The sequence below is a fragment of the Bombus vosnesenskii genome, unplaced genomic scaffold, assembly GCF_011952255.1.
Source record: "Bombus vosnesenskii isolate JDL3184/JDL3185 unplaced genomic scaffold, Bvos_JDL3184-5_v1.1 scf7180000013265, whole genome shotgun sequence".
In the NCBI taxonomy this organism is placed as follows: Eukaryota; Metazoa; Arthropoda; class Insecta; order Hymenoptera; family Apidae; genus Bombus; species Bombus vosnesenskii.
The window spans coordinates 3,703,490-3,729,754 of record NW_022882925.1 but is presented as its reverse complement, the minus strand read 5'-3'; the positions used below and the strand labels follow the sequence as shown (position 1 = coordinate 3,729,754).

The window sequence follows — 26,265 nt, the reverse complement described above, 5'->3', positions numbered from 1 at the left end:
AATAAACGTGTGTTTGGCTTCCATGAAATTCTGCTAATTCATCGCTTATTTTTAGAAGACTCGCGTCGTTGAACTTAACGGATAAAATTAAAAAACCAACAAAAATATACTTATCACGCTTTCCTGCTGTGATCCTCATACGATAAAGAAATAAATCACACATTCAGTGTGTTCCCAAAACGACGCTATGATTCAGCCAAGCTATCTCTCAATATAATTTCTTTCGAGGTGCTTTATCTCACGAAGGAGGAATAATGCTCTCGCTTCAAGAAGTTTACGACCGACAGATCCGAAGTGACTTGTTCCAACACTTACTTCGGCGCTACGTCAGAGTATCTGGAATAATGATGATAGTGGGACGTGCTCTGATGCGCTTCCGGGACTCTCTCTCGTTCGCTGTATCCACCTGCTGGACCATCGTAGCTTTCGTACTTTGCGTAAGGGTCTCTGCTGTGTGACACGTATTTCTTGTCGTGAACACTGCAAGGAAAATGAACGTTTCAGTAGAATAAATCACGGGTCTCCGGGGCACTCGTCATGCGAGTTAGAGAGTGTACTATTTTGCTAAGCTGTTTCTGCGTGTTACGTGTATCATTAATCTCCTAAGTAGCTTTGGTACACGAGACAAAGGGCTAGCTGCCACGCCACTAAACTCGTACATGTGTTCCTGTGTGTATGTATGTATGCGCGTGTGTGTGTGCGTATGTGTTTGTGTGTAAGAAAGAAAAATTCCATCTTTCACACGACTAGTTAAAAGCTCCGAAAAACGCGAGAGCGTTAGTATATTAAGATACATTAAATGTTTAACACCTTCTTGACTGATTCACATAATATATTAGGGATGATAAAATGTTGAATCACTGACTTACATGTTTGTTTAGTAGACTGCAGATGTATATGCAAATTGTATATACTTCAATGTTTGTACATGCTTAATAATGTACATGCTTATATGCAAATTTCATTTGTGAATGCAATTGTAAAGATAGAAGTTAAGCAGAGGATACCTTTGATATCCTTTGGATAAGTTTTATGTGTATATTTATAATATCTAATGTACTTTGAATGTTGTATCTTTCTGAATATTTCATATATTCGTACTCTGGATATTCTATATATGTATTTTTGCATGTCATAAGTAATCTGTGTATTTCTACATCTGTTAATTTTCCTATAAATGCACAAACATGTTCAGTTTACATATTACGTAATATAATACATGTGATACAAGAAAGTCGAGAAGGTATCAAAGTTCAAGTAGCAGATGATTAACTATATATTTTAAAGATTTTATACCTATGTAATTGAAACGATATTGTGGGATCTGCATTTAGTGTCATACTGCGTATAGATCACAGAATTTTGTTGTTTTAACAATTGAGAAACTTTCTGGAAAAAGGATCCACAAGAGGGAATAACGAATTGAGTAAATTGTATTACAAGTTTCAGTTCTAACGTTTTAACATTAGCAACGTTTAAATTAATAATTATAATGACCCTTGAAAAATTTTAAATAGATAGTAATTGAGTAGAAAGATCATTTGAAATATATATATTTATCACATATATATAGAACCGTTTTTTAGAAAGGTTCTAAATTTTCCTTTTCCCTCTACAATTAGTTTCTTCAAGGAAGTAATTCTGATTCCACAATACGTTAGCTAGAGTGCTCGTCGTGTTAGAACTAATCATGCAGACAAAGGGTAAAATCGTTCTAATCAATCAAATCACTACACGATTTCCCCCGGTACACTGTGTCTTTCTGATCGCGAAATATCTTAAGTTGGGGAGTGAAGAGTAGTGGAACGTGAAATGAACAAATATATTGTGTTCACAGCGTTAATGAAGGATTCACGTGCTATACGATCAACATAATTCAACATGCGAGCAACTTGGCTGTTCTTGTTGTATACTTACTGAGTAAGGGGTATGTTATCCCTGTCTGCGTACGCGTCATACAAATATTCACTGGAACGGAGCGTGTTAGCGGTTAGATTCCAACAACCATTCCACACATTAGACAGCTACTTTTAATTTAATATGAACTACTGCATTGGTACAATGAAGAAAATTCGATCGTCTTATATAAATTTACAAATTAACATGGAAGTGCGCGGGCTGAAAATCATAGTGATGTAAGGTGCAAGTCAAGATTTTGAGAATTCGTACTTAGTTATGTATTTCAAATTTTGAAAATATTATCCCATTAGTCTAACAATTACTCGATATGTTTTCAAACAAAATATATATAATTTTCGACAAAATATATATAATTTTTTATAATAATAAATGCAGATGGACTCACTTAAGTACATCACAGCGATTCTTAGCTCTTCGACGTATAAATTGAAATTATCGGCCTAAGAATCCATAAACTTCAAACTTTTTATGTATTTAGTTAATTTGCAAGGTAAATCTAGACTTTTTTATGTAGGTAATTAGTCAGAAAAATATAGAACAATAAATTTAGAAATATATTGAAGATATCGGACGATCGAATAATTTTCACGAAGGACAGAGTTTTCGAGCCAAACATTATTATTCTCCTCTTTCGTGATACGTTCTTGCGAAAAGAAGACATGTACGATAAACGCGACAAAAATCAGAAAACGATTAGTTGATAGCTCACGGCACACCGAGATAGAATTGAGAATAAAGGCGGTGAGCTTACAAGGAATAACGCGTTCATCGATTTGAGAATTGGCGATGCAATTTTGAGACTCGCTAAACAAAGTGATAGGATGATTCATGCCGAGTAGAAAATATCGATAAGAAAGATATCGCAAGCGCGAATATGTGCATGCTGAGGATAATATGGAAGCTCGATTAACTACCAGACTGAGACAGAAGGCTGTCAACACTTTCTACATAGAGGGTGCTCAGAATCTGCTGGCCAGAAATTAGCGAAGAAAATCATAGAAGCGATTGTTTTCAAGTGGATGTATTGTTGTTTCTAATTTTCCTAATATTTCTTCGGAATAATCAAGCCAATTGGTTATCCCTAAACTAAATTTTTGAACGAACTGCAATTTCTTCTGTTCCTTTTCGATTTAACGAATGATATGAAATAATCCCGATCTCACAACAAAGGACAGTTTGGGAATTTAAAATCGTCATGCACCGGATATCTAATTATATTTTGGAAACATTTAATAGCGTTGAATCTATCAATTGGGTTTGAACGATATAGAATGAGAGAAACTTACGCTTCGACTAGAGGTCCTGGATAGGGATCCGATTTTTGGTACAGCGCGCTCAGTTTCACGCAAAGTACTATGGTTGGGATGAAGAGAATTAGACACCAGCCCACACTCACCCAGAAACCATTCTGTGGATTACGAGTAGAAGTATGATACATTGTAATTTTTGCAATTTATAAGAATGATTATATACAGAAGAAAGTTGATCAATTGCTTACGAATGGATCTAGAACCCGGTTGCATCCTGCGACTAGCGTTGCATTATACGCGTTGGAGACTGGAGCACATCTTCCTACGTCCATCAGCGCGTGATGGATAACTAGCTCGAGGAAGTCGTCAACTTGACGAAGGAAAGCGTTTCCAAATTTGGTTGCCAGCTATAATAAAAAAAAGCGAATTGTGACGCAGTTACTTTGAAATTACTATCTAAATATTCTGAAATATTTCCTACATTTGATTGTAACTTAAAAGATAAAAATAAATAATTGTTCAGTTATACTGTGTACTTTCATTTCCTACACTATCACTGTGATTATTCTGAAAATGCTTAAGATTCTTAAGATGTCTACTTTTAACAAAGTAAAAAACTTTAGTATTTGATGATGGACAATATGTGATTATAAATTTAGAAGTCTATCCATCTTTTAATGAAAAATGCTTCAATACTTTCTCTTTCCATGAGCTTATTCTAAAGCTGAATGATATTCTTCCATATTTTTTCGCGGATATCCGTCAACTTTAATGTCTTTCCAAATATTGTTAGCAATTATAATTGACGAAGAGATATTTAAAACCTACTTGTTGCACGTATTCTGGCCCGTCTTTATTTAAAAACTGCTGCGCCTTCGTCACTTCGTTAACCAGATTATGAATAGCTTCTGCCATCGAACTGTGGTTAAACTTTATCTTCTCCTCGAGTGTCACAGCCTTTGTAACCAACTGTTCGCTAAGCATTCCCATGGGTTTCACCAACTGGTCATGATAATATGCCAGATCCATTGCGTTTTTCTCCAAACTGACACGAATGTCCTCTTGCCCCTTGGGCAATTCAGCTGACACATCCAATAGTTGTTTCGCTAGATGTTCCAGGTTGATGTTCGTGATATTATCAGCGAGGATCTCCACATACTGATAGAACTTGATGTCACTGAGACCACTTTGCGCAAGATCGTTTAATTTCGACTTTGCACTATCCGTGAGGATCACCACACCAGGTGAGAGACTGATTTTGCGTCGTAATTGTTGGATTGTGTTGTTGATGTCGTAACGGCCGGCGTATTCGCGTAACGAGCCTATGTCGAAGATGTTGCCTACCTTCAGTACATTGTACAATGTTTCGTTTCGATGGCAGTGTCTGTCATGAAGAAACAATGGAACTGTTTTTTATCTTTGATAATGTGAGAGACGGGGAAATGCAAATAGCGGTTAATAAGCATCTTCGATCGTAGATAATCTTTTATAATCTTCATAATTTTTTAATAATTTTTTACTATACACTTACGTGATTATGTAGCTCATATTCACGTCAGCATTAGGATTCTGTGGATACAGCTTCTTTTTGATTTGCACAATTTCATCAACTAGGGCGAACATCCTATTATCCTGCGGATTCTTCAAAGGTTCACATACAGCTCTTTGAACAAGAACACCAATGACCATGTGTGCTACGGTTATCACCATTAGAACGCTCGTTAAGAGGAAAATTATCCAAACAGCCCTGGAAAAATTCCGCAAAATGTTACCGATATCTCGAATCACCAAATGATACAACAATTTTAGCAACGTTTTTAAAAGCTTACATCATAAGAAATCGTGCCCCAGATCCTTTGTTACAGCAATCGTCCCCATATCCATCAGGTCGCTTTCCGCAAATGCCACAGAAGAGACCGAAAGTCAGACACATTAAAACTGTTAGTAGAATTCCTGATATTCCAAGACCAAGATAGTATCTGGAAAAAATACACATGTTAGAAAGAGAGAGAGAGAGAGGGGGGGGGGACAAATAATCTATACGGAATATTTGAGTATTTTTCAGAGAGAAATATTCAGATATTGGGATAAGATATAATAGAAATGTTCAAATACTCGAACAAAATAGAACAGAAATATGCAAATATTCGAGGAGGGCAGAAACGATTCGGACGAAATGTACAATACAAATAAAATGTTTTTCATTGTTTCTCACCTGTACGGTATATACTGATCCACGTGCTTCCATGCATGATCTACACCCTTCATGTCCTCGTTTATCTCAACACCTATCCTATCAAGGAGCACTGTCATATTCTTCGCCAAAGCATCCATATGTACGCTGACTCTTCTAATGCTCGCGCTCACGACAGGAATGGTCTGGTTCACAGCGTGTTGAATGTCTTTCTGAATCTTCAAGAACGACTCTTTGCCCTGGCTCACTTCCGACACGATGTTGCCTTTCATCAGCATCGTGATGTTGTTCAAAGCGGATGTGACGTTTGGCAACTGGAAAAAATCATGTACGATCGTTCGATATAAATGATCAAAATAAAAATAAGATTGTTCGTATCTATCGGAAAAAGAACGATTACGCCTGAGATGACACATTAAATGAGAACATTGTAGAACAGTCAGAGTATCGATATGGAGAGTGTCATGCTTGTGTCTATTTAAATGGCCAATCCCCAGGTATGTTAATGTTAACGGTATGTTAGAGAAAAAGAGAGAGAAACAGAGAAAGAGAGAAAGAGAGTGTGTAACTGAAAAGTGCATTGAAATGTATCAAGTCTCTTAAAAGCTCTTTGTAGCAGACTGACGGAATGCATAAAGTGCTCAGCTGGAAACAAAGTACGTTTAAGATGTGTTCGACAGGTTTCAATTCAGAAAAACGTAGTAAGAGAAAACTCAGTGCAAAATAGGAAACGTTTCATTCCTTCTAGACATTTTCCGTGTGTGTTACACGCTTAATTAAATATGAGTTGTTTCTAAAAAATGTAAGTCTCCTTTCCTCGTGGCTAGGTTTAAAGTAAGGACAATAATTCGAAATCATTCTAGACGTCACACACTTAACAGAGGTTGTCAATTAACGATACACATATCGAACGTTTACACATAATCGAAAGTTGATCATGCTTTAGCTTATGACTTACAGACTGAAGCTATTTGGTGGTAAGCATGGAATCAGATAAGTTTACACAATAATTCTATTCGTAAACCAATGGCTGGACATCCATAAGATTAAGAAAACAAACTACGTCTGCTAGACCGCTAAATGTATAGTAACATCGCTCAGTTTTACTTTTACTAAAATTATTATTATATGAAAACAGAAAAATGATTGTCTAATTTCCATTGGTCTACTACTTGATTAGTACAGAAACACAAGCAAATCGGACAGGTTTATTAAGATTCATTTTCCTTCTTGTATAAAGTTACAGTATCAGTGAGACAAAAGATAAATAAATAAATAGGTAAATAAATAAATTAGAAAGTAAAAGACAAAAGAAAGTAGTGTATTACTATCGAATTGATGCAGAAATGATGTCACAACTTCTATCGCGGTTTAATGTGAATAAACCGAACGAGTAATAGTGGATTTTATAATAATCATCATACCTTCGGGAAGTATCGGTCCATGTACTGTATGCATGTAAAGGAAAAAGAAAATTAGATGCATGACGAACAATAACGATTGACGAACAGATGCAACAAAAGCGGAGAATACCTTGTCGAACTCCACTTGAACCGACATTTGATTCACTTTGTAATCATGCAGCACCTGTTTGCAATTTTGCGTCTTGCAAGCCGCGAGCGTGTGAAGGAGATTGTTTTTAACACCTCGTACAACTGGAACGAATACAAAGTTTGCTAAGATATCGTTCTATTAAAATATTCACACCTTTGTTAAGTATTGAAACGCTTATAGGGAAACAAGGGCAGATCTGACCATATTAATAGGAAATTATTAAAATCTTTGAGAATTGTCGATTCATTTGGAAGTTTAGATTGTATAGAATTTCATATGATCCGAATAAATTACCCGGGAAGTATTGAAATATTTAGAATTTGTATAATCTATCATATTTTATATATTGTTATTTAAACGCACGTTGCAAATGATTATAAACTTGGCTATTTCGTTCATCTTCAATTCTTACAATTCCAATTTAAATTCGTTATCTTGTACAAATACAATTTGGATCAATCATCATGTTTTAAACGAGGTCAACAGATATTTTAATATTTATAAATAGGATTGTACGATTGTAATTGAAGTACTCGGGATATTATCGATATTCCAACGATTAGATAAAGATAAAAAAAAACGTCCGGTATCAAGATTACAATTTTTGAATAAAAATTTCTGAAAAGTCATTATTCAGATAAGAATCGAGGAAACTTCTCACATCAAGAAAATAAACAATATCTCGAGTAATAGTTCCCTAGAACGGCAAGGTCATTAAAAATCGAGAAGATCTCTGGCACCAAAAACATATAAATGAAATTTCCAACACGAATTTCCTAGAATACTACAAAAAATTAAATATCAACAATAGAATTCTTTATTGAGATTTCTCTAATATCTATGATATCAGAGGAATCCGTACCGATGTCCAGTTGACTAGCGTTGGTCCTTAGATCGCGGGTGATGGTCTGCATGATCTTCAGATCCTCTTTAATGGACTCCAGGCCAGCGACAATGTCGCTTAGATTAGTCAACGAGACCGCGTGGGAGTATTCAGCGAGTTGTTCAGTGACGATTCTACCGCTGGCCTGAAGGATGTTGTTCAGATTAATTTCCAGCTCATCGAAATTAGTCTTGAGAAGATTATCGATCGCCTCCTTTGTGTTGCTCAGATACAGCTTCACGTCTTTCAGGCTGATTTTCACATTGTTAGGAAACTCCTTGGTCCCATCCTGCATGTACTCGTTTGTTACAAAGGCGCAAACCACGCCAAACCTGAAAGTTACATCGAACCGTGGCTTCGTCGTGTTGTCTTTTATCGAGGGAATAAACAAATTGGAAAGCTCTCTCGATTGGGTTCGCTTCCATTACTCTTGATTGGATGTATTTATCTTTTTGTCGATACATTATTTATTGATACGGATATTCCTTTGAACATTCCTTTGAAATGCATATTGGCCAAATATAAAAGGAAATAAGTATATATATCAGTTTATTTTAAATTTGTAAATTGGAGAGGGATTAATGAGAGGAAATATCGTTCGACTATTTATTTGGGTCAATGATTAACTGAAAACTCGAGAGTAATTCTCATTATCGAAAATCCATTTAACTTATTTAATGTTTGTTACCGTGTAATGCGATATTATTTGAAAATGGGAAGTAATTGAAATTAAATCGTGGATATTCGTGGAAATCCATATTTTTACTAAGGTTTATTTCATCCATTAAGTATCGTGAAGACTATATCTTGAATATTTTTATGTGTAGAAACTTTTTCTGAATATATAGTCTGATTAAAATAAATCGTAAGAAAAGGAAGTACTTACAGAATAATAGTAGCGACCGCAATGAGCACCATGCTCAGCATCACTTTCCTACAATGATCGTGTTTCTTGTCAAAGGGTTGACTTCTGGCGCCACAATGACCAGCACACCTGCAGCAACAGAAGAACAAGCCTACGCAGGGTAAAATCGCAGCCAGGAGAAGTCCAACGAACGTTAGGCCAGCCAATCCACCGTAATGTGTCGCGATTATTTTCCATTGGGCCAAAGAATACTGGAACGTTGGTACACCATCCACAACAGTGAACATTCCTGCAACAAAGGAAGATCATTGTCACGCTGGTAGAGCTAAATATCCATTAATTTGTTTCAAAACATCATATATAATAATTTTTTATAAAGAAGATCATTAGACCGAGTATTCATTTCTGCAATTCCTTATTTTTATAAATACAGTTGGAAAAATGGAAACCCAGCTGGAAATTTGTTCTTGGTATTCTGTATAAATATTTTTAGGGAAGGAAAATTGAAGTACGGAGAGTAACAAGTAGAGTTATTGTTACTTAACGATTAAAAATATTTTAAAAGTTGTTATTTCTAATTATTTAAAAGTTTAGAATTTCAAAGACTGATGACTTTAACAGAGAATCTTAAAATTTATATGTCGATAGTGGATAAGGTAGAAGACACGAATTTGTTTCGAAAAAGGCTGAATGTCAGCTACAAGAATATGTAATAAAAAATTTTTAAATGTCACCTGTACAGGATATTTTAAGATCATAGCGAGATTAAAAAAAGAAAAAAGGCACGGTATGCCCTTTCGATACCGTACGATTTCTGTCGCAAATATATTTTTTCTATCATCTCAAATAACAGAGTAATCAGGCATGGCAGAGTTAAATAGGACACCCGGTTATATACTTAAAATTATTTTTTTAAAAATAGCGCGTCATTGACGAAGAAAAAAAACAGAAAAGGTGAAGCACGGAAGGAGCGAACAATCGGTGAAAGGGAAGAGAAGAGGAGCAGGAGGAGCAGCGGAGAACAGACATTAAAGAGCATATTTTCCATCTGCAACCCCGATACCGCTTTTTAGGGCGAGAACAACGGAGAAAACGAGGACACGGTCGGATGTAGGACGTAGGTCAGGAAGGGTTGCCAGGTCGAAGGGTGAACGTAATGAGAACGGAGGGAGGGAAATTTATTTCCTAGTTACTCCTGGGAAAAATGGATCAAACGTCGATGACCGGTCGGCGATGGATTAAGACCCGTGGACCGCTGCATTGATTTTCCGATGCGCCATGCGGTAGACATTCTACAGGACACACATGACCGTCAAGGTTATCCTGCGCAACACGCATTCGTCAAACGATTAGTATAACCGTTCGAAAGAAATCCATGTATCCCTAGAAGCTTAGCTTTTGTTAATAAAAAATCTGTCTCTAAGCTTGTTTCTCTAAGCTTGTCTTTAAAAAATCAATTTCGAAGGAAAGGGGAAACTTGTGAATTTTGTGGAATGTAGCTTTATTTTACTATTTTTTATCTATTCGATTTAGCATTTCATATCTTGTGTATTTGTCCGTATATTTTCAGATTGGTTTCAAATACTATCGATATATAATCACGATAGTCGCATCTCGTTACGATGCTAGCGAAATTTAAAAATGTTTCATATAAGTAAATACAGTAAATTCGTGAAAAGATTCCGCAAGTGGATATTCTAGAAATGTGTTTCTGCGAGTTTGAAATATTTTCAAATTTTGAAGAAAGACGAGGAATAGGAAGAAAATTTTCCACGACACAATTGACAAGCATCTTGGCGAATGTTTATGTAATTACAGGAAACTTGAGGCTGCACATATGAAGAGAATGCATATTATTACATAAAAACATATAAAATATTCCAAATAAAGCGGTCATTATGATATGTTCACTGAGTGAAATAAATCTCTATTTTTATTTTCATTTCTCCAGTTGCATTCGTAAAAATAAGAAAGATAATCTGTCACGAATGCAATCGTCCAGTTACTACGACATGTCGCCTTGAACGACATGTACTGTTAGAATCGAATGCACGGCATGGTCAGGTTAAACCGTTTCATGCAGCTTTTGCGGAGACTACGACCGCAATAAATCCACCGGTGCACATGAATTCGCGTGATTCCTCGATATGCCAAGCGGCAGCTTGCACCAGTAACTTTGCGATGCACTACGTTTAGAAACTAGTACCGACGTATTGATAAGGGTTCCTTTTGCATACGAATTGTTCCTGGCGTTTTACTAGCCGATTACCTCGAATCTCCATACCAAATATAAATCTTCGTTTCACTTTTTCTATTTCCGACCAACGAAATTAATATTGTAAAATATTACGTACAACACACACACACACACACACACACACATAGCGAATAAATATAAACTCAACTCTATTCTTAGATTTTTATATCATTATATTTGTATATTTTAGATTTTTCGTAATATTGAAACAAAAGTTGACGAAATGGTTTATGCAATTTCATATTATAGAACAAAACCGAAGATACAAGGAACAAGAATGTTCCTCTTTCAAAGTGTGGAAAAAATTAAATTTCCTCTGAAAAATAGATTCTTGGATTTTCCTTTACTTTTGATTACATCTGTCAGGTATACTATACACAAACTTATGTGAAGCTTCGTGTTGAATATCCGCCCACACGGATTTTATCCTTTTTTTAGATTCAACGATATTTTCTGTAGCTGGCTTCTCTCGATCCGTGAAGCATTTTTTGCTAGAATTCCCCACGGATTCTCGTTTGGGCTCAGATTAGGACTTAATGCTGACCATGGTAGTGGTTTTATTCCGAAATCTTGAAACTACATATTTATCGTGGCAGCTAGATGAATAGGAGCATTGTCTTGTTGAAAAATTATCTTTTTGATTCAGATATGAAAGGCAATAATTCGCCGTGTAACATGTCCCTAACAACGACGACGGATATGCTTAAAGTATCATGTCAATTAAAACGATATTATTATATTATATCATACTATTATTATCTATATTTTATAATATTTATATGTTACTATGTTAAATTGAATTTCCTGTATTATTCATACGCTCGTATGGACACTGTATTCGCAAAAATATGAATTTATATAAAACTCGGCAGCCTAGTAAAACGTTAATAATACTCGTATCTAACATTTTATATATTTTATTTGCGATGAAATTAAAAATAAAAAAAACAGCTACAGCTCTGTATTATTTGCACGCGTGATGCACTGTGGGAATAAAAAATTTGGTATTTTATTCGAAGAAATATTATCCCTGCGATATAGTAACAATATCGATACAGGAGGGTAATGTTTAAATATCTTGAAAAGTGGGGCATTTTGTCAGATCGAAACGAGCCACGTAATTCGTGGCTCGAGCAGCAGTTCATCCATTTTTTCATTCTGCGGCTAGTTGATTTTAATTTACAGAGTCGAACTCGAAGCTTAATCGGTCGCAACGAAATATTTTCCACTGCGGTGCATCCAATCGGGGAAATTTATCCAAAAGAATTATTCAACTGGAAAAAAATAAACACAGTTACACTCGTTGCGAGCTTCCATTCCAATATTTAAACGCTAAATAAAATTAACCGGGCCGTAAAAGATTAAACAAAATTTTTTCCTAAAATCCCTACAGCGATGCAAAAAAGTATACTTCTCTTCGTGTTACCATAGCTAGAGAAATATACATAGTAGTGATTGCAGTGTTCTGCCTTTTTATCGATGAGAAGTCATTAAAATGCGAACACTAATATTCGTATTTTTTCTGTTTTTCCTCATGTTAGCTATACTTTGTATTTTCTCAACAATAACAATGAGAATGATCTGCTTTCTACTTCCACTGTATGGTAGAGAATTATCCTGCATCAAAGGCCAAATAGAACCAATTGTGAGCTGTCTACCAATATATCCACCAATCGAATTATTTCTGAAAATTTTTTCACATCCTGTTAATGATGTCGAGAAGCTCAAAGTTACCGAGGAATAGTATTTTCTATGATGATATATCATACATGATAATTAACATAATCGTACATGAAAAAGCCCTGAACGTATGCAAATGTCTTTTTATTTCTTTATCTGTCGTAACGTAAAGAGAAGTTGCGAAAAATTGTTCACACCGCTGTAGATATTTTGCGACAAACTTTTGATTAATTTTTTACGGTTCTGTTAATCCTATTTAGCGAACAAATGTTGGAATGAAAGCTTGCAACCACTGTTACTACGTGTTCGCTTTTTCCTGGTTGAATAATTCTTTTGGTTAAATTATCCATACGTCTTTTATACGTATTTTTCACGATGATTTTCATCTACGAAAATTGAAAAACCTCGGTTAGATTGTTTCAACGTCTGACGGAAAAGAGATTCAGTGGTGAACAGGGCAATTTAGTGGAGGTCAGTGCGAACCAATTCTACGAATTGTGGGACAGAGAGCTAGTCAGTGATAGTGAGTGATAATAGCGCGAGCAGTAAGAGCGTCGTTAACGCTTTTATATGCGAGTTTGTATCAGGGGAACGCAGGGAAGTGCTTGTTCTTGCAATCGTTCCTGGGGGAATAGTCGACGATGTGTGTTTCCGTTGAAAGTTTGCGACGTGTAAAACCATCATAAATGAACGCATTTTTAAACATTAAGAAACTTACAGCAATTAGTATCCTCTTTTTTCTTTGTTAATTCCTAAATAGAGTTCATGGTATTTTGATAAGGATCTTGATAAATCTTGATAAAATCTTGATAAGGTATTTTGATAAATATTTAAAAAATGTGTGAAATTATAAAATTTAAAACATTTATGCCCCGAGCAGAGTTTAATATCTATCGATAAATACAAGATTTTTTGTAAAGAAAATTTCACTGAAACAAATACATCTTGTGATAGGTTTTTTAAAAATCTAAATGAAAAATTACACAACTAATATTTGTTTTCCAGGATTTATTCCTTTATTTCCTAACATTATATATTCAGCAAATAATTTTTTGCACATTACCAAATAGTTCCTCAATATTTCTAAAAAAATTCTTTGAATAGTATCACTTTTGAAATGCATGTCTGTTATTTGTAACAATGTACCTGTATGATCTAAAACATAAAATAAAATAAAATTCCTTCCAGTTTTCAAACAAATGTAACGAGTAAGTGTCTTGACTCAGCTTTGTTTATGGGCAACATTGCACATCCACTTCTGAAGTCTATTTTTCTACGTTCCTCCACAAATACTTCCTTTTCTACACGATTCGCGAGATAGAAATACCAAAATTCATCTCTTAAGACATAAAGAATGGATTCCTTTAATATTTCTCATCCTTCCTTTTCCTAAAGGAAAAGTTGTACGAAAGCGGTGTTTATTCACGACACGTTTTAGCTACTTTTCCCTTCGCGTGTTTTGGCTGTGTTACCGGTATCGCCGTAACTTCCAAGATAGTGGACATTTGTATCGCCTGTGGATCCTTTTCATACTTTTGCTGTCCGCTATCCACCAACTTTCGAAAAAGCCGAGCTGTTTGATAAATTAGTACGTCTCTCGAAGGCTCCTGTGTAATCTGTTAAGCAAAACCGCATTGAAATCCTCTTCACTGGCGAAAGGAAGCAGAGTGAATTTAAAGGAAGTCCAGTTTCCACCAGAAGACGCTTGCTTCGACGAAATCCACTTCGCATAAAATTTTTAATTTATCGAAACATCTTAAACTCAGCGAATTAAGAAGAAACGAAGATAAAAGAAAAATACTATTTGCCGTAAATTTGTACAAATGTTTCCTTCGTTGATTATTTCGAAATAAAGAGAAACACGAAGAAAAAAGGGAAAACAAAGGAAAAACAGAAAATTCTAATAGACAGCTCAGTTACACCGAGCTATGATACTTTTGAAACACTTGATTTATAATAATAACTAGAAAAACATTTGAAAAATTGCAAAATAATAACCAGAAGATAAAAGCTGTGGAAAAAGATTAAATTGTTTTTTGTTTTCATGCTTATGGTTGGTAATGTAGATGTTATAAAAGATCACGATAGGAACCTACGATAGGGTATTAGCATAATCACGGTGGAGGTCAATGACTGGGAAATCGATCGAAACCCTGGACGACAGTGAGTCTGTTGCACCGGTGCAACGAGCGTTCACCTGACTGTAATGCCCTTCCTTAATTATTCAAAGGATTTTCCAACCGCAGTTCTTTGACCCATCTTCTTTATTATTCACTACAATAGATTTTTATATTAATCATTTGCCAATTATATACACGTGGGATATTTTTATATTGGAAAAACAACGAGGAAGATTAAAATTAGCGAAATGAAATTCTTGCGATAAACAAGAATTTGCTCTCCTTCAATAACGATAGATTATCGATTTTATATCAATCAAATACTAATTATGTGTACGAAGGATATTTATAAATTAAGATAATGACGAATAAGGTTAAAATTACACAATTAAGATTTCTATAATAAACGATGAATTCGTTTTACAATTATACTACTAAAAAAATATTTATTTCGACAACTCCAAATCTGGTAATGATGAAATATATTAACGTTTGAATTTGATATTTTTGTTTGAGAAATCGGAAAAATGTTCGATTGTTTGTGGTTGATAATTTTTATTTGTCATTTCTCGTGTACTTAATACCATTACACGATGCCGTAACCATGGCTTTGTAACACGAGAAAACCTCGACCTCCGTGCTCAGTCGATTTCCGGTTCACAACGATGCACGAGGACTAACCAGCAACGTTAGCGGAAGATCAGCTTTCTGATGAAACGCTTGAACACGTAAACGACGAAGATAATCTAATTAAGAAATCTAATTCAAATATCTAATCAAAGTATTCCTCGCATTTTAATAATCAACTTATCTTCTTTATCTTGACGAAAGTTTCGAAAGCGAAACTTCTTATCTTGAATATTTACTTTTTATCTTAAAATCAACGCAAGTAGATTAAATTAATTATAACTAGAGCGAGGAATTGTATGTAAAACGATTTTCCATCTAGGTTCTATTTTCTTAATTACGTTCTGAAACATAATTTGCATAAAATTCTGCGAGCTAATCTTAACGCGCGCTGTTTAAATAATAAACATTGATAGATAATAACCTGGATTTCGAATGAATTCGTTTATTTTCAACTTAATTTTGTTAAATTGATATTTCAGTGTTAGATGAAATTGATATTTTACGAACATTGATACTGTGGAGCTTATCCGAGTAGCTTAATATCTGAAACGTAATAATTTACAAAAATTGATAGTTTAAAATAAAGTCCATGGTATGTTTGGTCGTCCACGCGTATCCTTTTTTCAAATATCGTTGGAAATTCTATTCTAAGATCATGGCACGAGCAGTTTTGAAAGAAAGATTTTCGATGAAATAGAAAAAGATAACACACTGTTGTATTAATCTATGTTTTGGTAGCTGAAGTTCTACCGTACCAAGAAAACGATTGAGGTATGAAGGTTTCCAGTACAATTAAGAGTCAAGGCTGTTTCACAGTGTATTAAAGAAGCAACGAAAAACAAGGGGAAACGGTTTTAAATCCGCCCAACCGAGTCGCTTTTCACGTTATTATCCGAACCTTCTTTCCTGTAATCCCAAAGGAGGCGATCGCTATTACTGTAATGAAGAAATCCATTAACTTTCAGTACGGTAAATATTGGTACAGCATGTATTTTCATCGAATATTTCCACTTGGTTGCTCGTTGATACGCGATGTTATCGATTTATTAGCTCATCGCAAACTTACAAAGAATTATACACCGGCTATCGAAAGTATTTGAACACTTACCATAGGAAACTTTTATGTTCATATTACACGTATATGTGCTGTGAGAAACATTTTGAATCTCACTAGCACTGTCGTGATTATGTTGCGAAAATAAAATAAAAAAAAACACGTAAAATAAAGGAATAAAAAGTATTATGGCATGTAGACCTTTATGAATATATCATGTCTCTTATACTAAACATTTTCAAGTTTCATCAGCATCATAACGAAATACACTTGTTATGATTATGTTGGTATAATATGAAACGAATCTGAAAATGTATATAAAAATTATGAAATTTTTAATAGACAAATATTACTAATATATGTAATAAAAAATGAAAATACAGCATGAATAGTTATCTAGAACATATAATGAATGTTAAACGTGATTCCACTGAATATTACGTTTATTAATTTGTAATTTTATGAATTGTAATTTTCAATAGAAAATCAGAAAATTTCATCAGTGATAAAGAGCACACGCAGGAGCATATAAAAAAAATGTTAAACTCAGAATTTGACATTCCCGCGAAACCTTTATATACCTTCATACATTTTATAAACTTTCCGATTTGTTTTAAACTGTACCAAGATAATCATGTTACTCGAGTCTCCCAGTATAATTTCAAAATGTACCATAAAACGCACTTGGTATATTTGTAAAATGTTTCTACAAGTGTTCCAACACTTTTTTCAGTCACTGTGTACTTAATCCAGAAACTAAATAAAAAACAAGTCTGGTGATATAAAAATTGCTGCTTCAATTACTTTTTCATTTAACGATAGCGTTTTTCATTTACAGACAAGAAATTCGATATACCAGGGTAACGAAATACCTTTGTGATAAATTACGAGGGACGGCAGTGAAGAAAAAAGTCCATTGAAGAGGATCCACATGATTTGTAACTCGAGTTCGCGTCGTTCTTTTCCCTTTGCTTCGTTTTTCCAAGGTCCGCTAGACACACATCTCATTATTTTCGAGGACAAAGTGGTTCGCGCTTTCCTCCCTGACTAAAAACCCCAAGACACTTCCGCTTCTAGTCTTGTCACGCAGCTTTCGCCCCCTTTTCGTTTTGTTTTTCCGCGGCGCGCCTTCGTTTGTGAAACAAGACTATTCAACGTGCAAACGGGTGCTCGAGTCGTTAGGAGAAATCTTTATCGACGTTGCGATTAAAGTAAATCGCCGCTTAATTTCTTGCAAATTATTCTTCTCGCGACTCGCGATTAAGCGACATTATCGATCGATGAATGTCGAATAAATCGAAAGGAAGCTTTAAGATGTACGCTTTTAGGGAAGGCGTGAACAAATGGAGAAGATGAGAAATCGGAGATAATTAGTGGAACAATCGATACATTTGCAATTCATCATTTTTTGTTAGAACTGCAATCTTTCTCCCGAACTTTCGTTTCGAGTATTTTAAACAATCGTGGAAATGTGAAGATGTTGCAATAATTCGTAGCAGAAATCGAAATACAGTGGTTCTCAATCTACGAGAGACAGCAATACTTTTTTACGAAACATTTTTACACTTTTTTTCAAAAGTATAATTCTTCTCAACATAGCTTAGATTAAAATTTACCAAAAAGGATGGATTAAATATTTGCAAACATTCTTAGACGACGAAAGCTCTTTCGGTCGCTCGAACAGGTTTGAAAAAATTAATTCGTTTCATAACGCTAGCCTGGTCCAACTTCTTTGGCAAATTTTGAGCATCAAACAAATTGCGAAATTCTAATGATTTTTTAAATAAACTTAAAAGGTAATAAAAAATAGTTAAAAAAAGACGAACGATTGCCTTCTTAATGAAATGATAAGAAGCAAATTAGTTTCTCACATTCTGTCAATAAATTTCTATCATTTTGTAGATAAAGTAAATGTGTTAGCTGACGATGTTCGAAATTCCACGTTGTTTCGGTTGTTGAATACACGGCAAGGTTTGAGGCGAGACTGACATGTTACGAAGAGGTCTGGTCCAAGCTTCCGGTATATTGTCCGAAAAGGAAACGTGATCCTAGGACGTGGAGGAACGTTCGAGTAGTCGGTGAGTTGTGGCAAGTTTAAATGAAAAGAAAAACAACGGAAAAAAGTAAAGAAAGGAAGCTATAAACTCAGGATTCTATTCTTTCTTGTAATTAATTATTTTTAGCGTTTCTTTTTTTAATCGTGGATATAAAGAGATTGAATTGGAGAACGAGACAAAGGCAATGGTTTTCTGTTACACGATCAGGGAAGCGTGATACATATAGGAAAAAAGGGGTGTACTTGTATCAAGGAAGCCAATAAAGCTCCAGGTGAAGTGCTACAAGTATTGCATAACGCTGTAAGACGATAAATCCAAGTTTAGAATTGTCTAATGTTATCTGTCATCTAGCAGACCATGTGGAAAAGCATTCTTTTACCATTCTCTTATGCGATAACGAAATACAACGTGTCTACGTATTTCAGAGACATGATTTCTCGCTACCTTCCAACGTAAATGCGTGTATCTATAGAATCACAAACGTTCGATCGAATATAACTTTGCGTATTTATAGAACTTCAAATGGCAGTTGATATTAGATTTATGCAGATTCTGAACGGCGAGGTGATGGAAAAGCAATCTCAGATATTCCGAAGATGACGCGTTTTAAGGAGATCCGCAGTTCTTGAAAAATTGTAGGTTTTGAAAGCTCGACATTTCGCAGCTTGTAAACGCGAAACCTCGAGGTTTCGTAGATTCGAAAGCTTGGAATTTTGGATATTTTAAGATTCGGAAGGTTCGAAAGTTCTTAATCAGACGACTTGGGAGTCAGGAAATCTCAAATTCCGAAACTTTGCAAACCGCACGATTCTACGATAAGATTTAAACGTTTGGAGATTTAAAAATCTGACAGCTTGAAAATTCAAGTGTTTGCGAATTCGACAGCTCGAGGATAAAAATTTTGCAATTTGCGCGACCGCAATGCGTACATCGCGAATTCCACCTAACCATTCTCCTTCTAACGTCCAAATAAGGAATGAAAAATGGTCTTACACGTGGAAAGGCGAATAATTTAGGGAGGCAGTTATGCAGATAGGAAGGGCAGGCGATATTACGGTACCTAACACGTAACGCGGTTATAAGTCAGAGTCTCGGAACGAGGCCTAATAGTGGAATACGGCTTTCTCCGGTTGGAACGAGGTAAAATCACCGCGAGGCCATTCCGGTAATCGCGGCCGTCCACCACTGTCCTTCGTCTAGGAATATGTAAGCGCTTAGAAAGTCATTAACGCTTCCCACGCGGCTCCGCTGCTTGCACAATGCGCCATAGACTCGTATTTATCGATGAATGTAACGAGATACGAATGCAACATAATGCAAGAAATAAACATGCAACGCCAATCATCGAGCATATATTCGAAAGTTTTGCCCGGCAAACAGATTACGTGTGCTTTTTCATTCATGCTGTTACGTAGGTAAATCATTCAGAGGCAACGAAGCAACTGGTCAAATTCAAAACTGGAAAACGGAGAAAAGCGATCACACTTTACAATTTCTATCTTTCAAAATTTGTCTCCGAATTTACTATTACTGATACCGTGTGCTTCTCTTTTCTCTGTTTGTTTGTCGATGAACAAAAGAGCGAGTCACTTATTTCCTGAAAATCGAACGTTAATCACGTTGGTGCTCGATGAAATCGCGAAAGTGATCAAAAGTGGCGTTGAATCGTTTCAACTTCTGAGAAGCTGATACAGTGAGTCATACAAGTAACGATGTAGATATTTGATTTCCTTTCGGAATTCTTTTTGTATGGAAGTTTCGTAGATCGAGACAGACGTAATATTTAACGCGATTAGTAAGAGAAACGTGGATCAAGGATGTAACGACGAGAAGTAACGGGACTGATTTCAACCTCGACAAGTTTCATTGGAATGACGTGTATTTAAGGAAAAAGATAATCTGGAAGGAATATCGTACTGTGTCTTGTGAGTTAGAAATAAATAATGTTTGAAAGGATGAAAGAATAAAGAACTGAATCGTTTTTTAACTCAACAAAAAAAAAAAAAAAAAAAGAAAATTGGAATTGCAGCAAAACATTTTCTCTTTCGTTTTCTATTATTGCTCATTTAGGGCAGTTGTGTTTCACAATATCAAATTTTGAATTTAACTCTTTTTCGTATGCTCCTATGTGCACTTTTTATCGCTGACTATGTCAGTATTAATTCAAATAAAAATTTCTCGTGCTTCACAGTAGTTACAAGAAATCGAGGTACTACGAACTTTTACAGTTTATTAGACTGTAAAAATGAAAAGTTCGCTGTACACCTCAATTTTCTATAATTATTGTAAAACTCAGGAAATTTTAATTCAAATTAGTACTGGCATAGTGAGTGATAACGGGCAGTGTTATATATTACTAAAAATTATAAGGAAAAAGTTGAACATGATGCAGAATAGAGAGAATAATGACATGTTTTATTCATAATAACATGTTTATGATATAATATTTATGAGAAAATATGAAGTTGTGACGTTATATATGGAAAAATAAATTTCCGTTTCCTGAGAAATGCAAAGCTTCTGTTTCTAATTTACAAAATCTTCGTGGCCCTTTTTTTTTTTTGTTTTTGAAACGAAAATTTTAGAACGATTTCTTGCATCGATGACTTTAAATTAATATATTCAGTTGCCATAGTTGCTTCCTTCTTCTTTTTATTGAAATTCACGAAACATACAGATCCACGTATATGTGCATGTATGTTCTTTATTCAAGGTTTCTATTCTACCCTTACTTTCTCAATCTCTTTGAAGTTCGCATTAGAAAATTACACTCGCTCGTTAAAACTTGGTAACTACGAAAGTGGGTAACTAACAAATACTAAGGTTTGGTAAAAATAAGAACGAAGTCAGAGAAAAAAGTTAGAGAACAAAGTAAAAATTTATGAGACAGCCTAATATTCGAAATCCTGAAAATTTTTCGTTTATATATTCTTTATTTCACTTTGCATATTGCTTATTTAAAGTTCCAGTTACCATTTTTCTCTTACTTTCTCGATCTCTTCGAAGTTTGCATGAAAAAGTCGCAACTTGCTTACTAAAACTTGAACACTACAAAAATTAAATTTGGTTCGAAAATCGAAACGTGGAAAATCTCTCGTTTCCATCTCTCTTACAAAATTAATCGCGCTTCTATCTATCGGTCACATTAAATATGAAAAATTACTTAAAAAGAATTTCCAAAAAGATTGGCTGAAATCTGCAACGACCAGAGGAAACTATCAGATATCGGACGTCGCAAAAGACTGCGACTTATATCCAGATGAACGATAATTTCCATAGGTTACGACATCGAGACCAGATGAGAAAACCTACGCGCGGAATGAAAGTAACCGAGAAGTCCGCAAAACACAGGACAGAAAGTATCTCTCCTTCGTGGAACAAAACCGCAGCCAGAGTTGCGAGAACGTTATTCTACCGGAAGCTGGGGGTTCCCCTAACACCTAGACAAAACGAAAGGGAACAGACCAGGGAGAAAAAAAATGGAGGGAGACGAACAAACACCGGTTCAGTGGACTCGACGATGAAAGAAGACGATGAGATCACCTGCGAGAGCACGGATGAATCAGCGACTCGTGTACCTAGTGATGGGACTGAATTGATGATACTCAAACAATTTGATATGCTACAGTGACTCACGAAAGTATTTGGACACTTTGTTATAGAAGACTTTTGTGTATGTGTTGTATGTGTTATGTAAAACATTTTCAAAATTCACTATCATCGCAATGGTATACACTCGAGCGATCATGATTACGCTGTTTATAAAGCTTGAAACAAATATGAAAATATATATATATAGAAGATATGAAATATTTACTGCTAACGTATATATGGATAATTGACTGTTTTAAATACATTATTGATTTTGGAGATTACGGAGTATACATTGTTTTATTTAATTTGAGATTTATCAATGTTAATCATGATTGTCGAGTCTCGTTGTAATGACAGTGCAATTTCAAAATGTTTCGTATCACACTCATATATGACATATTCATAAGAGATTTCTGTGAGTGTCATAATACTTTTCATTCATTTATTTTATGATTTTTATTAAGTGCCTTGTACATGCATGCAATATGTATCCTATAACTTCTACATACATCTTCGGATTGGTTTCAAATTTTATCAATATTATCACAACGACCGTATTGCACTATGATGCGAATGAAATTTCCAAATGTCTCGTACAAAACACATGATACATTCATAAATGATTTCTATAGGCGTTCGAATACCTTTTATTCATTTATCTTATACGTTTGTAACGTACTACATCTTGCAATCTTTCTATACATTTCCAAATTGCTTGCAAACTTTGCCAATATAATCATGACATTATAATGCCAATGAAATTTCAAAATGTTTCGCATAATACATAGCGTTAGTGAAATTTCAAAATACTCTGCATAACACGTACAATATGTACATAAAAATGTTCTATGCTATCTATCGCTTCCAATTTTTACCGATATAATAATGAAAATTCCATTTCACTGCGATTTTAATGAGGTTTCAAGGTGATAACGAAATTTAAAATTACTTCCTATACAATACACGATATGTGCATTAAAGTTTTCCTATGCTAATTATTCAAATAGTAAATTGATCCACGTTTTTCATACGATACGATATAAATACGAGATCCGTAAGGTATTATCGATAGGTATGAACGCGGTATCAGTCCAACACTACGAGTAGCGGGCTTCTGCAGGATCCTAACGGCACCACTCGAGAAATTAACGACCTCGGCTCGTGCACGAGCACCGGGCACGCGCACGGGTCGCGTATTAAAAAAAAAGCTGAAACCGTATGAGAAGGAGAGACAAAAAGAGAGTAGGAAATAAAAATCGAGCACTGGCAATGGAAGGGTAGATGGAACGCGTATAGAACAAGAGCGTCCTCGAAAATCCTGCGTCGCCGGAGGGAGGAATTCTGTGCTCGTGGAAAGGATCGATCGTACACGCGGGGAAAATTGCAACTGCGCCGCCGACTCACGCGCGGGTCAACTCGTTACGCGATTAATCTTCCTAACTGCTCGATTATGCTCGTTCCCAATTGCTGAACTGAAAATAATACAGTGCTGTTTGTAGACAAAGAAATTGTAAATTGTGTTGGAATTCTACCGAGCCTTCAATTCTTCTTTGAATTCTTGATATGTTAAATGAACATTGGTTCGTCAAATTGTATTGATTATTATTAATACAATGGACCGAATCGACATAAAACGTGGAAAATAAACGTAATAATACGAAGAAAGATTGAATCTTCAACCACGCATTTTATAAAAAAGTCAATAAAATTTCCGAAAAGTGAAACATTAAAAATGTAGAAAATTTCTATGAAACGCTATGAATTGATAATTCAATAAAGCTGGCAATTGAAGTTTTCGGAAATTCGAAATTCAAGCTAGTCAGGTGCACTTTTTGTAAATTTCTCAATTGTATTATCTAGATATCCAATAAATATTCGATTCTCCAAGAAACAGACAACGTGTTTCTATAAATTCGTTCGTCGGAAAAAGTGACATAGACGAAAATGAATATAAAATATAAATTTCATATGTTATATATGTTAAAAAGCAATACTTATTACGTTCTCGCTAATTCCAACTTTCCAATGTCGGAATTCGGTTTAATGTAACTTTTAAATGGCTCAATTTCCTTACTTTCTATACTCCTTTAGCTTTATAATATTCTTAGCGAATAATTAGTAAGCAAAACAAACATAAGCCGATCGTAATTCAGAATTAAAAACTCGCAAGAAATATCTGCGATGTCGAAACTTGGCTACACGTTTCGAAATTTGCTTTTCATATCGATCTTGCAAAATACACAGGCTAAGAGCTCGACGATGAAGCCAACGAACGACGAAATTTTCGCGTCAGCGTAATGCTGTAATGAATATTAACCGATTGTATATCAGCGGTCTAAACGAGAGTAGATCGTAAGAGGAGGCGGGTTGATCGCGGGGCGGCCAACAAACTCTTCGACTCCTTTCGATTTCAATATTTATGACGTTCTGAGTGGCCCGTTCCTTTGTCGTGGAGGCGGCAGTGCACGGCTGCATTCAACCAGGCACAAAAGGAACCATAACGCGAGCGACTAAAGAGGAGAAAATGAGAGAAAAAAAGAAGCGATGGTGTTGCTCCCTACGCTCGTAAGTCCGCGAGGATTTGAACGCTTCTAATTATCGTAAATATACAGAGTGTCCATTTTAATATTTATGAATTTTGTCAGTGTGTTCTATGGATAAAATACCACGCAGCAGATAGTCCATAAAAGAAAAAAAGATATGAAACGCGATAAAAAATAGTCTCTTCTTTAACAAGCGAATCCCGGTGAACACCGATTATTGATGAAACAATACTAATACATATTCGTTAGACCTACCTAAGAGCGTAGCCGTAATTTGTACGTGCCAGTTCTTTACTTCAAGGGATAAATCGACCCTTTTATCCGAGTCGGCCCTTTTACGCGAGTGTTTATATATCGTAAACGACAAAAGATATCAAAAGCTGGCTGAAATAAACGTTACACCGTGTCTTGAGACCTATAAGTCTGTGCGAAAATGTTTTTGTAAAGATCATCTTTCCTAAGAAAACTTGAAACGTAAAATACTTTCGCAAAAGTACAGTTGCTGAAAGGACGAGAGGAAAGGTTGAGAAAAGAAAGTTCCGCAGCAACCTGTAACACGGTTGCAAGTTTCGGTGACGTTCCAGAAATGAGACAGTCAGCGTGCCAAATGCATTGTCTGTAGTTTCGTTGATCTCGAAGAGCCGTTTTCATCTCGCAACAATTTAATGAAGCGAATCTTCCCCTTTCTTCGTATTAAACAGTTGCATGTTAAACAATAGACCGAGCTAATTGGTTCGCTGTTCCAGCGTTACTTGCACAGAGCTGACTTGTTCGTTCCGTGATAGGCCCACTTGCGAGAGATAAGAACGCAAGGCTGCTACGTTGATAATTTCGAACGGTCGTTAACAAACCAGTTTCATGAATGGTGCATAATTTATTGGAAAATTCGAAGAATTTGTACCTAATGGCACTGAACTCTTTCTCAGATTTTTCGAGATTAATTAATAAAACCTTTATTTGTATTGCTGGAAAACTTAAACATCTGGCTAAAGTATCGCTCGTATAATAAATTAAGGAGTGTAATAAGCGTGCGTGTATTTTTTTCCAAGCTTTTTTATAGCCGAAAACAATAAGAAATCGGGTCACGGAATGAGAGAACCGTTATACGCAGCGCGTTAGTGAAAAACCATATTGCCAGCGGAAGGTTAATAACGAAGAAAATAAATGGCTTTAATATTTCTTTTACCGGTCTGCGATAAAAGAATTTTTCTTACGGTCCAGATACAATAACGAGAAGACTAAATGGCTTTAGAATGATAGAAAAGAGCAAGAAGCTCGCGAGCATCTGCAACGTTGCGATTCCAAGCTGCGCGCGTAGATACACAATACTGATCGAGCGATTCGTAGAAGTTATTTGAAGAAGATAAAACTGCTGCAAATCTAATCTCTGCGAGAGAAACTTCCCGAGAGCTTCTTCTCTCATAAATTGTTCCTTCGAACGTTTCAGAAATAAGACGTGTGATAGGATTCGCTATGGACAGGCACAGTAAGTAAACAGCGACGTATAGACGCGTGAATAGGAAAACAGAACAAGAAAGAACGAATTTCGTATGCGTTTCGTGGATTAGTGGTAGGTTGTCTTTCTCATGTTCCTAATTACTTTAACGACCAATGTCCCGAGTGGAAAGTTAATTTCGTGCTGTAATCGTAGCTGGTAACTGCTA

The 26,265-nt window shown here is 35.4% G+C and overlaps 1 protein-coding gene across 9 annotated transcripts in view; it reads right to left on the bottom strand.

The window, feature by feature from the left end:
• Window positions 1-26,265, bottom strand: part of LOC117242658 (prominin-like protein) — a 65,773-nt gene that overhangs the window by 3,042 nt on the left and 36,466 nt on the right. For 3 of the 9 annotated variants that reach the window (XR_004495314.1, XM_033509524.1, XM_033509561.1), the window contains exons 2-14: window positions 8,688-8,955; window positions 7,781-8,133; window positions 6,898-7,019; window positions 6,789-6,812; window positions 6,323-6,331; window positions 5,386-5,678; window positions 5,000-5,149; window positions 4,702-4,917; window positions 3,999-4,554; window positions 3,419-3,577; window positions 3,207-3,328; window positions 1,918-1,968; window positions 316-480 (exon numbers count right to left, since the gene is read on the bottom strand). Coding sequence is in view for 8 of the 9 variants with exons in the window: in XM_033509524.1 (XP_033365415.1) it covers window positions 316-480; window positions 1,918-1,968; window positions 3,207-3,328; window positions 3,419-3,577; window positions 3,999-4,554; window positions 4,702-4,917; window positions 5,000-5,149; window positions 5,386-5,678; window positions 6,323-6,331; window positions 6,789-6,812; window positions 6,898-7,019; window positions 7,781-8,133; window positions 8,688-8,955 (2,488 nt within the window). In the remaining variant the exon portion in view is untranslated. Of the gene's footprint in view, window positions 1-311; window positions 481-1,917; window positions 1,969-3,206; window positions 3,329-3,418; window positions 3,578-3,998; window positions 4,555-4,701; window positions 4,918-4,999; window positions 5,150-5,385; window positions 5,679-6,322; window positions 6,332-6,788; window positions 6,813-6,897; window positions 7,020-7,780; window positions 8,134-8,687; window positions 8,956-26,265 lie in introns of those variants that run through there. The other 6 variants (XM_033509532.1, XM_033509568.1, XM_033509552.1 and 3 more) reach the window with 5 other exon arrangements.